This window comes from Rhinolophus sinicus, chromosome 10 (assembly GCF_057876585.1).
Source record: "Rhinolophus sinicus isolate RSI-liver-muscle chromosome 10, RSI-T2T, whole genome shotgun sequence".
NCBI classification, from domain to species: domain Eukaryota; kingdom Metazoa; phylum Chordata; class Mammalia; order Chiroptera; family Rhinolophidae; genus Rhinolophus; species Rhinolophus sinicus.
In genome coordinates this window covers 5,178,451-5,192,921 of record NC_142510.1, presented here as the reverse complement: position 1 = coordinate 5,192,921, position 14,471 = coordinate 5,178,451, and the positions used below count along the sequence as shown (strand labels likewise).

General features: G+C 51.3%; 1 protein-coding gene across 2 annotated transcripts in view; it reads left to right on the top strand.

Annotated features, from left to right (window-relative positions):
* Positions 1-14,471, top strand: part of ABCC1 (ATP binding cassette subfamily C member 1 (ABCC1 blood group)) — a 114,547-nt gene that overhangs the window by 36,936 nt on the left and 63,140 nt on the right. For both annotated transcript variants that reach the window (XM_074322977.2, XM_074322976.2), the window contains exons 4-7: positions 348-485; positions 1,653-1,778; positions 12,547-12,608; positions 13,973-14,104. In XM_074322977.2, coding sequence (XP_074179078.2) covers positions 348-485; positions 1,653-1,778; positions 12,547-12,608; positions 13,973-14,104 — 458 coding nt within the window. The remainder of the gene's footprint in view (positions 1-347; positions 486-1,652; positions 1,779-12,546; positions 12,609-13,972; positions 14,105-14,471) is intronic.

Below are 14,471 nucleotides of genomic sequence, written 5' to 3'. Positions count from 1 at the left end.
GTATGTCCATTTCTGTTCTACACTTTCCCCTGACTTTTCCGTCCTCTCCCAGATCTATACGCAGTCTCATTAAATTCCCACAACTCTCTAGTTAGGTGCTGTTATCACTTCCATTTTGTAGACGAGGCAGTGGAGGCTCAGAGAGGTTCAGTAACTTGCCCAGGGTCACCCAGCAAGGTGAGAGCAAAGCTGGGGCTGGAGCCAGGTCCGCGCGCAGGCTGTTCCTGTGTGACTGGGCTGAGGGCAGCTCTGCTCCCAGCCTAATGTCTGCCAGGCTCCTGGACAGTGGGGGCCTTGGGGGGCTTGGCCTCCTCCCGATGACCTTATTGTGTGCTTCTGTCTTCCAGCTGCTTGCTACCTTTTTAATTCAGCTCGAGAGAAGGAAGGGAGTCCAGTCCTCAGGGATAATGCTCACATTTTGGCTTGTAGCCCTACTGTGTGCCCTTGTCATCTTGAGATCCAAAATCATGAATGCCTTAAAAGAGGTAAGTGGTGGCCTCATGCTGTATCTTCCTGCAGCGGCCCTTGGGAGAGATGCCTGTTCCTTTCTGGCTTGTGTGGAAATTCTGTGTTGCCATAGGCACGAGGGGATGAGCCTGGCTTCTTCCCCAGAGATTTCCCTACCTCATCCAGCTTTCGTTCTAGAACCTTCTTTCCTCAGGGCCCCATTTGTCTGTGTAGCTCTGAGGAGCCCATGTGGGTCCTCCAGGGGCCGGAGCCACAGGCAGATGCACACCACCCTGTGAGCCTATCAGCAGTGAACTGCAAGGCTAGGTGTTGGAAAGGAGCCGAGTGGGGAGCAGTGTTTGCAGAGCAGCTGCTCGCCCAGGGGACCCTGGGTTGTCCCCATGTTCCCTTCGTGCCATCGGCCACTACTCAGGCTGTGAAGTGCTTCACGTTGGCTGCCATATGCTGCTGCTCTCGGGAATTCTGAAGAGCGTGTACTTTCAGACTCTGTCCTGTTGTTCCCTGCCAGGAACTGGCGTCAGGCGAAGGAAGGAAGAGAAATGGAACATTTATTGAGCGCCTGCTGTATACAGCACAGACTTGTCTTTAATAGTGATGGCAGCTGACATGTATTGAGTTCTTGTTTTCAAAGTGCCAGAGGGGGGACTAAGTTCTTTCCAGGAATACTTAATCAATGTCTGAGCTGGGGGCGTCTTTGTTGTGAGGGGCTGTCCTGCGTTTTGTAGGATGCTTAGGGGCGTCCCTGGCCTCCACTCCCTGGGTGCCAGTGAGGCCCTCCCAACTTATGACAAACAGAATGGTCCCCAGACACTGGCAAGTGTTCCCTGGGGGGTAAAATCACTCCCAGTTGAGAATCACTGGTCTATCTATAGATGGGGAACCTGAGGCACAGAGAGGTGAGTAAGCTGACAAAGCCCCACAGCCAGTATGAGTGGAGCCAGGCCCCTGTGTGTGGGTCTGCTGCACTCCCAGACCCAGGCCTCCTCCCAGTGTGGGGGGCGCCCTCCCCAGGCGGTGTGGACCACTCCGTGGTGTCACCGCCTCTCGTGTTATCTTGCGGGGGCATGGGATGGGGCAGAGAGCCTGGCACTCTGAGCGGGTGGCGCTTCTGCAGTCTGCTCCCCCGGCCTCTGCAAGCTGCTTCCAGAAACCGATCTGCTTCTCCTCCCTCCTCTCACATTTAGGACGCCGAGGTCGATGTGTTTCGTGATGCCACCTTCTACGTTTACTGCTCCCTCGTGCTGATTCAGCTCGTGCTGTCCTGTTTCTCAGACCGCCTGCCCCTGTTCTCTGAAACCATCAATGACCCCGTAAGTGTGATCACAGGGACCGCGAGTGTGTCTGAGAGAGAACTAGTGTACAGTGACGGCTGACGTGGATCGGGCGCTTGTCCTGAGCCATTATCGTCCTTCTGGGATCTCCTTCCGTCTTCCCCAAACACCTGGAGATAGGTAATAGCATCCTGCTCACTTTACAGCTGGAAAAACCGAGCCGTAGCTGTAGCTGGGGTGGGGGCGGGGGCTTCAGGAGGGAATCTGATTACGATCGTAGTTGTAAATGGCTGTGTCTTGCAGGCCTGTAGAATTTCTCATTTGTTGGCGTTGTGATTTTAGAAACTGTGAGCACACATTTAAAAATCAGCAAGTTTCACATACATTTTAACTGTCCAGGTTTTCTAGAAAAAGGAGCCGTTCTGGCAGCGTCAGGGGCATTAGGCCACCTGGCTGAGTTGGCCAGAGCTGGGCAGTGTTGCCCTGTTTGCCACAGTCCCCACCAGTCCCTATGGCCCTGTGCAGCCTTGCTTAGGGGTGTGCCTGGCCCTCAGGGATTTGAGTGTGAGACTCTCAGCCTGTTATTTCAGTTTGTGGGAAATCCTGTGCATGCAGAAGGACAGCAGTGGTCAGGGTGAGGTGGCCACTCTTCCAGCTGGGAGAGTAAAAGGGAACACAGTCATTTGTCACCCTTGCCTCTCTCCTCCCTCCCTGCCTCCCTTCCTTCCCTCTTCCCTCCTTCCATCCTCTCTTCCTTCCCCCTTTCTCTCCCTCCTCTTCTCTCTCCCTCCTTCTTCCTGTCCTATTGTTCCCTGCCATCCTGAGCTAAACGGGAACTGGCAGGTGCCATGCCCCGATCTGGGCACAGGGCTGTAGCAGTGAATAAAGCAGAGTCCTTGCCTGCTTGAAGTTTATGTTGTCATGGGGGGCGGGGTGCAAACAGTAACCCAGGCCCCAAGTGTCTGTCAAGTAGTGATAAATGCTGAGAAGAAGAAAGCAGGGAGAGGAAATGGAGCTGATGGTTGGGGGTTGTGTGCAGGTTTTGGTAAGTGCAGTCGGGGAAGGCCTCTCCCAGGAAACTGCATTGGAGCTGAGACCTGAAGGCGTGAGAGTGAGCCGAGCAAATCCCCTGAGTAAGAGCGTTTCCAGGCAGAGGGGTGGCAAGTGCAAAGGCCCTGGGGCAGGAGCTGCTGTGGAATGTCCAGGGAACAGCATTTGGCCTGAGTAGCAAGAGGCAGGAGAGAGCTGAGGGATGGCATCCGAGAGGTGGGGACAGTTGCCTGTAGGCCTCGTGAGCTGTATGGCTTTTATTCTGAGAAGGGCAGGATGCTCTTGGAGCATTTATTTGATGCGTTTATTTGATTAGGAGCTTTGTTCGTGGTTAGTCAGCTGTTGACAGGTGAAAGCGCAGCAGGTGCAGTTTCCAGCTGCGGTGGTTCTGTTGGGTTCGGTCTGAACCTCAGCAAAAGGATGAGGCCGCCTTTGTGGGAAGGAAGGTTGACACACACCTGTGTCCTGGCGTGTGGCCTGAGGGGTCCTATTCTTGGATTTCCCTGCTCAACGAGGACCTGGGTTGGAGAAATTAGCAAAGTGTGCATTTGTGTGTGTGCGTGTACATATTTTTATGTTCATATGTTTGTGGATGTGTGTCTGTGAGTGTGTGCGTTAGGGGGTTCTGGTGCATGTGTGTTTGTAGGTGTGTGAAATCCACAAAGGCGGCGGCCATGCCTGTGGCATCCACTGGACTCCTGCCCACGCCTGGCACAGAGGAGGGCCTCGGATGTCCCGTGGTTGTGTCTACTGTTCATCACTGTGTAGCTGTGCATCACTGTGTAGCTGTGCGTGGGTGGCTTTGTGCTGTGGACTGGCCCCGTCAGGAAATATGTGTTAAATGTCATGCTGTTCTGTGGAGCTAAGTAAGGGTCACACCGAACAAGCCACACACCCCTCGGTGGCTGCAGACCTTGGGTTCCTCTGAGGGTAAACTGAGCCCTGGTGGGGCTGACGGGCTGGTGTGGGGGTCACCTGACCTTGCAGGCTTGCCCTGTGGACCATCCTGGGTGCTTTATGCTGGAGGGAATTGCAGATTTCTGGTCCCCTCTGGGGATCTGGATAAAGTTCCTGTCCCTTGTTCCCTGGGCATGTGTGCAGGGACGTGGCTCATAGAGCTGACTTCCTCCTCCCATTGTGTTTTCTGCATTCCTAGGAGCCTGGGCCTGGGGCCTGCCCTGCCACCCTGGGGCTGCCTGACCTCTCAGCTCAGCAGCTCAAGGCTGGGCCGCAAGGGGGGCGTAGCGGGGGGCTGGGGCCCTCTGACCCTCCTCCCCACTCCTTTTTCTGTTTTAGGCATTGAAGCTCAAAGAGGGGACTGTGAGCCCCTAACTTATGCCCTAAATCTGCAGTTGGGCAGACCCTGAGCTTGAATCCCACCTGGCTTCCTTTATCCCTTTGATAGACATTGGTTCAGCGTCTGTTGCAATAGGGCTCTTAGCTGTGGAGACACAACAGTGTGTGAACGAGATATGATTCATGCCCTGCTTGTCCTGCTCCAGTTGTCTGCTTCTCCAGAACAAACCACCCTGGTTTGTTATTGTTTCTGAGTCCTGGGCGTTGACTGGGCTCAACTGGGTGGATCTCTCTTGGGGTCTTTCCTGCAGTCAGAGTCAAATGGTGGCGGGGCCTCGAGTTTGCCAGAAGAATTCCTCACTCACATGTCTAGTGGTGAACACAGCCACGGGGACCAGGGTTGACAGCTCCCTGTCGTCTCCCCAAGCGGCTGGGGCTTCTGCACAGCATGGCAGCTGCTCCGTAAGAATAAGTGTTCTGAGAGAGAGCCAGGTGGTTGCTGTATCACATTTTACGACCTGGTCCCAGAAGTCACATAATGTCACTCCTGCCCTACTCTCCTTTTTTTTAAGGAGGGCGCAGCTCACAGTGGCCCATGCGGGGATCGAACTGGCAACCTTGGTATTAGCACCACCCTCCAACCAACTGAGCTAACTGGCCACCCCCCTGCCCTACTCTCTTGGTTGAGACAATCACAAAAGTCTGCCTGGGAGCAACTGTGAGGGGGCGGGGCACAGACTCCCCTCTAGATGGGGGTGTGGCCAGATCTCATTGTGAGAAGAGCACATGGGGTGGCAGATAATGTCTGGCCATCTTTGGAAAATAGAGTCTGCTGCGTACCCTCAGAGGCTTCTGGTCTCATGGTGAGACAGCCATTAAGCAGGCCAAGCAACACACAACTACAGAACCACAGTTGAGAGGAAGGCAGGGAAGCAGGGCACGGGGCTTTTCGATTGGAGATGTTGGGCCAGTCGCCTCTCCTTTCAGGACTTCAGTGTCCCCATCTTGCAAATGGGTTGAGGTTCCACCTGATGCTTGCTCATCCCCCTCCTGCCCCAGGTCTGAGGACGGGGGACACTGTAGGTGGCGTCTATGCCTGTCTGCCTGTCACCCTCAAGGCTAGTATTACAGTGGAGGCTGACCGATCAGGAGAGTGCGGCCTCTGCCTCTCTTCTCTCCGAAGAGCGATAGCCACATGTCGCCGGTCCTCAGAGAGATGGGTCAGCCGAGTCCAGGGGTGGGCCAGGGTCATGCAGGGCTGGGGGGTGGAGGGGGAACTGCAGCTCTGTGCTGCTCCATACTCCCTCTTGCTGAGTCACACCGCCGGCCGGCCTCCCCAGCTGGCCCTGCACCCACCCTGCTGCGTGACTCAGACATCTATTCCTGTCCTGCTTGTCTGTGGGGCTGCTCCCTGCCTGTCCCCAGCCTCTGGTCCTTTTATGTTGCCGGCCCTGAGGCTACTGTGTAGGGTTGGGGGGCAGGGGTTCCATTCGCAGTTGTGGGCCTCCCCGCCAAATGTGGTCACGTAGCTGACCCTCACTTCTCGAAGTGGGGTCTTCGGACCACAGCATCGGCGTCTCCAGATGCTCATTGGAAATGCAGTGTCTCTGGCCTCCTAGCACTGCTGACTCAGTCTCATCTTGATAAGATCCCTCACAGTTGGAAAGCTCTGGTTTAGCACATTCAGTAAAAACCGCTCAGCTCATTTGGAGTAACAGGTATTTTTAGCCCTGTCCATAAATACGAAACATTTCTTCCCCAGTATTTTCCTACGAGCATTTCAAACCTACAGAGAAGTTGAAAGAATTGCACAGGGAGAACCCATCTACCCACCAACTAGATTGTACAGTTAGCATTTTGCTAAAGTTGCTTTATCACATAACTAGCCAGCCAGCCAACCGGCTGATTTTTTTGGTATCTGAAACTTCCCCTGAAATACATTAGTGGCCTTCACCCAAACACTTGACCATACAAACCATTGCTAGAGTTCTCTATCTGTTTATAGTTTTGTTTTCCTTAAAGTGAAATTTATGTACAGTGACATTTTTGAATCTTGTTACCATTCAATGAGTTTTTGATAAGTGAATAACTCTAACCCCTATCGAGATAGAGAACGTTTCCAGGACCCCAGAAAGTTCCCCCCCTGCCTCTTGATGGTCAGTCTCTACCCCTCACACCCCAGAGGCAACGAGCTGCTAAGCTTAGACTGTTGATGAAACCATCGTCAAGTCCATTTTTAATTCCTTTTCTCCTTTCGGCTTTTCGTCATTCAGTGGTTCAGCATCGTGCCAGTGGCCGAGCTGGGCTCTGAATACCTAGAAGTGAACCAACGGTGAGCAGTGCTCCTGAGGAGAGGTGGAGGAGGGGCAAAGGGTACATGAGCCAGCAGCTGCAGGATGGACAGTGGGCTATGAGGCAGGAAAGTGCTGGGGGCTGCCGGCCAGTGTGCCTGAGGCAAAGGAATGAGTGGCCTCGCAGGGCTGATGAGGCTGAAGGCAGGAGGGTGGACACGCTCTTGGGAAAGGAACCAGCATGTGGCAATCGGGCGGAACGCCTGCGCCTTTGGGACTCAGAATTCTCCTTGGCTGGATAGGACGGGCCAGGGAGCCGAGCAGGAAAGACCAAGGGTGGAATAGCGTGCCACCATAAAGATTTGGAGTTTTGACCTGAGGGAAGATTTTTCAGCAGGACTGTGACACACTCAGCGTGGGAGTGTTTGCCAGCCAGAAGGAGGAGGACGCCTGGGACACGGAAAGGCTGGAGAGGACACTGAGGGCGCCATTGCAGGCGCTATTGCAGCCCAGGCATGTGGAGAGGACGGCTGAGCTGGACAGTGACCATGTGCACTAGAGGATCAGAAGCCAGGAAATAATAGACAACGTCATGGGGGAAGGGCGATGCATGCGTGGTGTGTGCTACGGTGGGAGAAACTGGTCCTCGGCAGGGAGGTGGCTTGCACAGCTCCACGCGGCACAGCCAACAAGAAACAGCAACGTTTCAAGTTGTAGCAGCGAATCTCTTTCATTGTTGGACGTTTCAATCTGTTCCAACTAATGAGAATGGTACTAACAGCCCGGGGTGCTGTATTTAGGTATGAATTGGCTTACTTCTCGAAGCAACCCCACGAGGCACGATTTTACAGATGCGAACACCGAGAGTCAGGGTGGCGAAGTGTCTTGCCTTCGTCTCGAGGCTGGATCGGGGAGCCCTTCTGTTGGGTTCGCACACCTGAGCAGGCCTGGGCCTCACCTGGAGGGCTTGTTGAAACACAGATCACTGGGTCCCACCTCCAGAGCTCTGAGTCAGTAGATCTGGGTGGGGCCCCAGTATTTGCATTTCTAACAGATTTTCAGGCCTATGGAAACTGGTGATGGAGGCCCCCTTCCAGAACCCTTGCTCTAAGCTGTACTGCCTCACCCATCCCTTACTCCTGGGCATTTAGGAAATGCGGAGTGGAAGTCAGCGGCAGACAACCAAACTAAAAGCAGAATCAGAACCAGAAAATGTGTGTGGGGACCCAGAGAATTTCTGACACAAAGGCCAGTATGCTGAAAGGCCCAGAGGAGGTCCCCCCCAAACTATCCTGTATGGAAAGTGATGAGTTCTCGAAAGAACCAGTGCCTGGGGCTCTTGTACCAAATTGGTTCAATCCATATAGTTTCTGGCCAAGTCAGCTGGAGCCAGACATAGATGCCAAAGGACACAGCTGTGTTTGCATGGTCCGACTTTCTTCTCCTTTCACCTTCAGCCAGGGCTCTTGTGAATTATTCTCCTTTCTAAAGGAGTCGGGGACCAGTTCACAAGCCGCCTTCATCCTCGGTCAGGAGTTCGTCCGTTTCAGTCTCAAAGGCTGGAAGCCCAGAGCTGGCAGCTCTGCTTTTATACGTCATTTTATGCTGGAGTGTCCTGTTTGGTTTCATTTGAATGGTCTGCCATCTTGATCCTCATGCATTAGTCTTTCTTCCTTTGCTTTTCGTTATCCTCAGTTCTTGGCTGCGTCAGCACTCCAGTTGTCTGTTGTCAAGTAAGGCCTTCCACATCAGATAGGGACTTCTGGAAACCAGCTCCCAAACCCATAAGTATTTCCTTCTCTTTGCTGGTGAGGGGGACCCTGTGTCGTCCCGACATGGCTTCCCATGATCTGAAAATCCGTGTTTGGATCCAGCAGAGGAAGGAGGGCTGGGGAGACAAATTTGATCAAGTGCTTGGAGTGTGCAAATTACAAACTGGAATGTTCGTGGTGATGGTCTGGCCTCCTTGCATGTGCAGGGTGAATTCTCTCGCAGGGGCTGGGATTTTTCACTAGCAGAGTGAGGATTCATCTTTTCCCTGTGGGCCATCATTTCTTACGGTCTCATTTGTGTACAGTTGGGTACAAAGGGAACAAATTCAGCTTTAATTGTGCAGTCCACAGATCGCTTCATTCTTGACCCACAGCTGGACTTGCTTTCCTTGGAACGAAGGCCAGGATTTGTGAGGTGCCTGTGGGTATATGCTGAACGCCTCTGCTGTCTGCACCTGCCTTTGTAAATTAGAAAAAGATGACTCACCTGCCCTGGGTGGATGAGTTTGGGAAAGGTCTTGCTTCCATCAAGCTGACACAGCCCCTCCCTCGCACAGGACCTGGCGGCTTTGTTGAGCTGGGCAGGGGGTGCCCTTCAGCCCCCACTTGCCGCCCAGCTGGGCACCTTTGTGTAAGGTGTAACTTGTACCATTCTACTCCCTGTTGATGCCAAGACTGAAGGAAGACTGGATTAGGAGGCAGAAGGCCCTCATTTGAGCCCTAGGTTCCCCCTTATTAATCATTGTGTCTTAGGGTGTTGTGAGGTCTAACGTGAGCAGGGGTCAGCCAACGTTTTGTGCAAAGAGCCAGACAGTAAGTGTTTCAGGCATTGCAGGCCGTGTGGCATCTATCACGGCTACTCACCTCTGCCCTTGTAGCCCAAAAGCAGCACGGACATTGTGTAAATGGATGGGCATCACCGTGTCCCGATAAAACTTTATTTCCAAGCGGCCAGCCCATCCACGGGCCTTTGTTTGCTGACCCCGATGTGAAGAAAGCATCTGGTACGGTGCTTGGTGGATCACAGGCCTGCCAGAGGTGGAAGACGCAGCCGTTGTTTTTACTATTCTCGTTTATATTATTATTAGTGATACCATTTCTTGAGCTTTTACTCTGTGCCAGGTGCTATTCTATGTACTTAACATGCTTATTTTATCTCACTTCATTTTATCACCACCAAGTAACTTGTCCGAAATTCCACAGCTGGTAAGTGGCAGAGCTGGGATTCAAACCTTCTAACCTACTAGCTGTGCATTTGCCTGACACACAAGCTCCCCCACCCCCCTCTCTCTCTGGCACCCTGTATGTTTCCTTTGTTGCAGCTCTCACCGTTTATAGTTACACATTTATTTGCATCTTGGTTTGCTTCCTGTCCATCTCCCTCTCAGTTAGAAGTTGTATGGGGTGGGGACCTCACTGTCTCCATCCTAGCTGTGTCCCCAGCCCTTAGCTGCCTCCTGGCATATAGGCAGGGCTTCCCTAAATATTTGCTCAAGAAATAAATGAGTCATTGCCAGCTGTTCCCCACACCCTCCTCGTTCTCTGCCAGCATTGCTTCGCTTTCCACCGTGGGTAGGAATTGCACTACAGTTGAAGGACATTTGCGATTCCCTGATAACCCACCCACTTCCGGAAGAAAAACCAGTCTTCAGAGCAAATCCCACCACCTCCTCCACGAATACTGTTGCCACCTTAGGTTGGACGAATTCCATCTTACGACAGAGTCCCATGGACCTCACTTCACTTGTCCTACTTTGCAGCAAAAACCAAGGCTTCGAGGAGAAGGGACTTGTCCAAAGTCATTCAGCTAGAAAACGGCAGAACTGGAATTTGAACCCAGCTTTCTCTGGCTCCACAGTCTGAAGTCAGTCTGCTTTAGGTTGGTCTGGAATGTAGATCTGTGGGCTAGCTGCATCTGATTGACCTCATTAAAAATATACTGATGCCAGGGCCTCATGCCCAGAAGCACTGATCTGGTTGGTCTGGGTTGGGACCCTGGGCACCTGGGTGATTCTGGGACAGCCTGGGCTGGGAACCTCTGCAGGCCTCGTGGCCCCAGCCTGGAGCCTGGTGGTTCTCAGCCCAGGACGCTGCACGTTTGAATCACTGGGAGAGCTTTTCATGTTGGAAACTCACGTGTACGAAAGCAGACAGCATCGTATAATGAACTGCCATGGACTCTACCCTACATCACATGTAGAAGCGTTTCAGTGTGTATCTCTGAAAGATAAGGAACTTTCAATTTTTAATAACTTTTATTTTGAAATAACTTGATTCATGAGAAGTTGTGAAAATTGTAGATAGAGTTTCTGTATATCCTTCACCCAGCTTGCCCCAGTGATAGTGTCTGGAAGATAAGGGTTTTAAACAGCAAAACGGGGACACCATTATCTGGCCTAAAAACAGTAATAATTCAGTGCTCCATTGTGGTTGCCATGTGGTACATTGTCTTATGTTGTACCATCCCGTCTTCATGTATTAGCTGGACTATTTCTATCCAAAGACGACATTCCCCCTCATCTCTTTACAACCCCTTGCCCCCACCATGGTATAGTTCCTTTAGGAAAGGCAGGAAAAATACTTGTTTCCTGTCCTTACTCTATTTGCAGTACAACGACTTGGTTTGCTCACGTCTTTTCCTCAGCGACACCAAGAGGTGGTTCTTTTCGTCCAGTATCAGTATGAACTTGTGTATTTAAACATACGTGATGTGTTTCAGTCCATTCTACTTATTGTCCTTATTGCAGCTCAGATTGTCCCTTTGTCGGCTAGTGGGAGCCACTTCTGGTTACTTCTGAGACCTTTTAACAATCCTACCCAGCTTTACTCTCCTTGGTGTCAGGTGTGACAAGCGGTTCTAGGCTTGTCGTGTACATTTCCTGCCCAGATACTTTGCCAAGGAGACTCTGGAGTTAAAAACAAACACTCCCCTGGGCCCCACCCCAAACCAGGTTTATCAGACTCTGAGGCAGTGGTAGGGAGGTGGGGGGAGGGCGCAGATATGGTGTTTTCTAAAAGCACTCCCAGCCCAGGTGGAAAACCACTTGGGTCAGGGATAGCTCTAAATGCCTTGCCTCTGAAAAATGCTGGGACATTGAGCGCCGTCCTCTGCCAAAGATCTGATGACTGACTGCATGGTGACCCCCCTTCACTAAAGTTGCTGCTTCAGAATTTAGACCTGAGCATATCAGCATTGAAAGCTGGCCCTTGTGTGCAATCCCAGCGGCCGATGTCCCTTTCCTCGTCTGGGAAACAGGTCCTTTAAAGCTTGTTGAGAATCCGTCTGTGACTTCCCATTGCCTTAGGATGAAGACCGAAATTCCTTACATGGCCTCCAGTGTAGACTGCCCAGGCCCCATCTTGATCCCTGGAGGAGGCCATGCTCCCATATACCACAGGGCCTTTGCACATACTATTCTCGGCTGGGACCACCGTGCCTCTCCCCTTTTCTTAGTTGTCCTCTACTCACTCCTCAAACCCCAGCTTGAACATCATCTGCAGGGATGCCTTCCCTGTCCTCTGTCAACTGGGTCAGCCCTCATCCCTTGTCGACTCGCTTCCATTGAGCCCAGTAAGACACCAGTGATCTCACTGGTAATACTGACCCGCCTCCAGGCTGTGATCCCCATCGCAGTTGCTGTTTTGTGTTTGTTCACACAATCATTTGATGACTGTCTCTCTCTGGAGCCTGACTGTTGGGAGCCCACATCCTGTCTCACATCTTCTCGCGATGGGACTCTGGACCAGTCATTTCACCCCTGGCCTCTTCGATTTAACTACAAAATGAGGGAGATTGCTTTTACCTACTTCCGTAGGGTAGTTATGAAGATTAAATGAGATGATTTGTGTACACTACTCAGCTCGTAGAGAACGTTCGCATGTGGTATTGTTGTTTTTATTATTATTACTACTACTTCTACCAGCCCCGTATACCATGGGTTTTCTAAAGGGAAGGGTCATGTCTGTTTGTTCAGATTTGTGTACATGACACTAGATACATAGTAGATGCTAAGAAAATATTTGTTGAATGAATGAATGAATGAATGAATGAATGAATGAATGAATAAAATGGGGACAGTGGTAGCATCACCCCCATTGGGTTGCTATGGGCATGTGAGATAAGACAGGTATATGATGCACTGTGCTGTTTTTGCACATAGGAGACACTCAGGAAATATTTTCTGGGTGAAACTAGAGGAGCTGCCATGTGTTTCCTTCAAGGCCACCAGGACTCAGGAGAGAAATCCTTTCGGGGTGCCAATCAGGGGCGTGAGAGTGGCTGCTGGTCCTTTGAGAGGAAGAGCCGTCTGCTGACCGCTCCCTGCTGAGCGCTGGTGTCCCCGAAAAGTTGAATCATTCCTTTCCCTTTTCTTCCCCATCCTATTTTCTCTCCACTAGAATCCTTGCCCGGAATCCGGCGCCTCCTTCCTTTCCAGAATCACCTTCTGGTGGATCACAGGGTAAGGCCTCGGGCAGGGGGTGGTGATGAGTGTGTAGTTTGGCAGACCCCCCACCCTTCCCCGGACAGACAGTCATGTCTTGAGTGTGCCTGCCCTGGGCACAAGGTCTCAGAGACACTGACCCAGCTCCCCACGTTCACGAGCTCGAGTTATATAAACCATAAAACACTTGAGCCTCTGCAGACAGCATGGCCCGGGTCAGTTAAAAGCTCCATGCTCTTGGTTTAGCTTCAGATTTGGGTATTTTTTAACATTAGACATAATTACTATTACTGGCATTGTTTCAAATCCCTCACCATTACAAAATACACATGCACCATAGGAAATGTAGGTAAGAGAAACACACAGAAATCAATAAAAAAACACCAGAGACAACCACTGTCAACAGTTTAATATGCTCCCTTCTTGTCCCCCTTTTTTTTTGCACACTCCCCCCCCCCCACAGTGTGAGCATCTTACTGGGGATGATTTGAATCCCCTGTCCCCCCCACACCTAATAAGCATTGTTCTCTGTCCTTATAAACTTTTTGCAAACATCAATTTTTAATTAAATATTTTTCATATTTAATTATTTTTCAAATGACTGTTAAAGAACTTCCCTGGGACAATGGGTATAATTTAAATATGAATCGTGGGCCGTGCCATCCATGCTAGTGTTTCTGATTTTGGTCATTGTACTCTGGTTACGTAAGAGTACGTCTTTTTTTCTTGCAGGGATGCACCCCGGTCTTTAGGGGTAAAGGTGTGTAGCACTTGCAATCTACTCTGAAGTGGTTCCGAAAAAAATAGATGTTCCCATATGTGTGTGTTTATAGATATAGACAGAGAGGATGGTACCGCAAACGTGGCCACAGTGTAACAACGGTGAACTAGATGAAGGCGAGACAGGAATCCTTTGTATGATTCATGTGATTCTAAATTTTGAAATTATTTCAAAAGAACAGGTTAAAATATTAGGTTTGCTTTTTATCAGGCGAGTGTTCCAACATGTAGAAAGACTAGTCCACTAAAGCTCGATAAACTCATCACCCAGATTTTACACTTGTGAATGCTTTGCCATAGCAACCTTAAAAAATTCTTTTTTAAGTAAATTGGAGCCATCCTGATAGTTCCCTCCTAAATATTCTGTATGTATTTCTAAAGCTTGCGGCCATTGTTTCCCGGGGGACATAACAGAATTAGCAGTGATTATTTAATGTGCCCAAATCCCCATCTGTGTTCAGATTGTCCCAACTGCGCCCTGTGCTAGGTGCGGTGGGCTGCCATGGCGTGGGGGCGTCTGGCGGTTGCGGAAGTGTGTGGTGATGGCCAGCCTCCTCTCTCTCCCGACTCGCATTGCCTCCCTCCTTGTGTTTCGGCCCCAGGTTGATGGTCCTGGGCTACCGCCAGCCCCTGGAGAGCACGGACCTCTGGTCCCTGAACAAGGAAGACATGTCAGAACAAGTGGTGCCCATGTTGGTGAAGAACTGGAAGAAGGAATGCGCCAAATCCAGAAAGTAAGTACGAGGCCTCTTGCCACGGGAAAGCCAGACACACTCTGGGATGACCCGGTCACCTCCCTCCCGCTGCCGTGGCCCAGAATGGTGGCAGTGCCACTTCTGACTGGCTTCATGGTCCTAGGCAAGTTGCTTCACTCTTCCCAGCCACGCTCTTACTGCAGCTAAGGCAGTTTGGGGAGAAAAGAAGAGAGAAAAATGTCCGTCGAGGAAGTGATGGACTGTTGGCCATGACTCTTGGCGAGGTGTGGCCAGGGCGTGGGACCCTTCCGTCCCTGAGTCAGTTCCTGCGCCTGTGTACGCACATCTGGCCTCCTGAATGTTCTTGCCATTTTAAGTGTTTTGGTTCAGCGCACCAAGCCAAGCA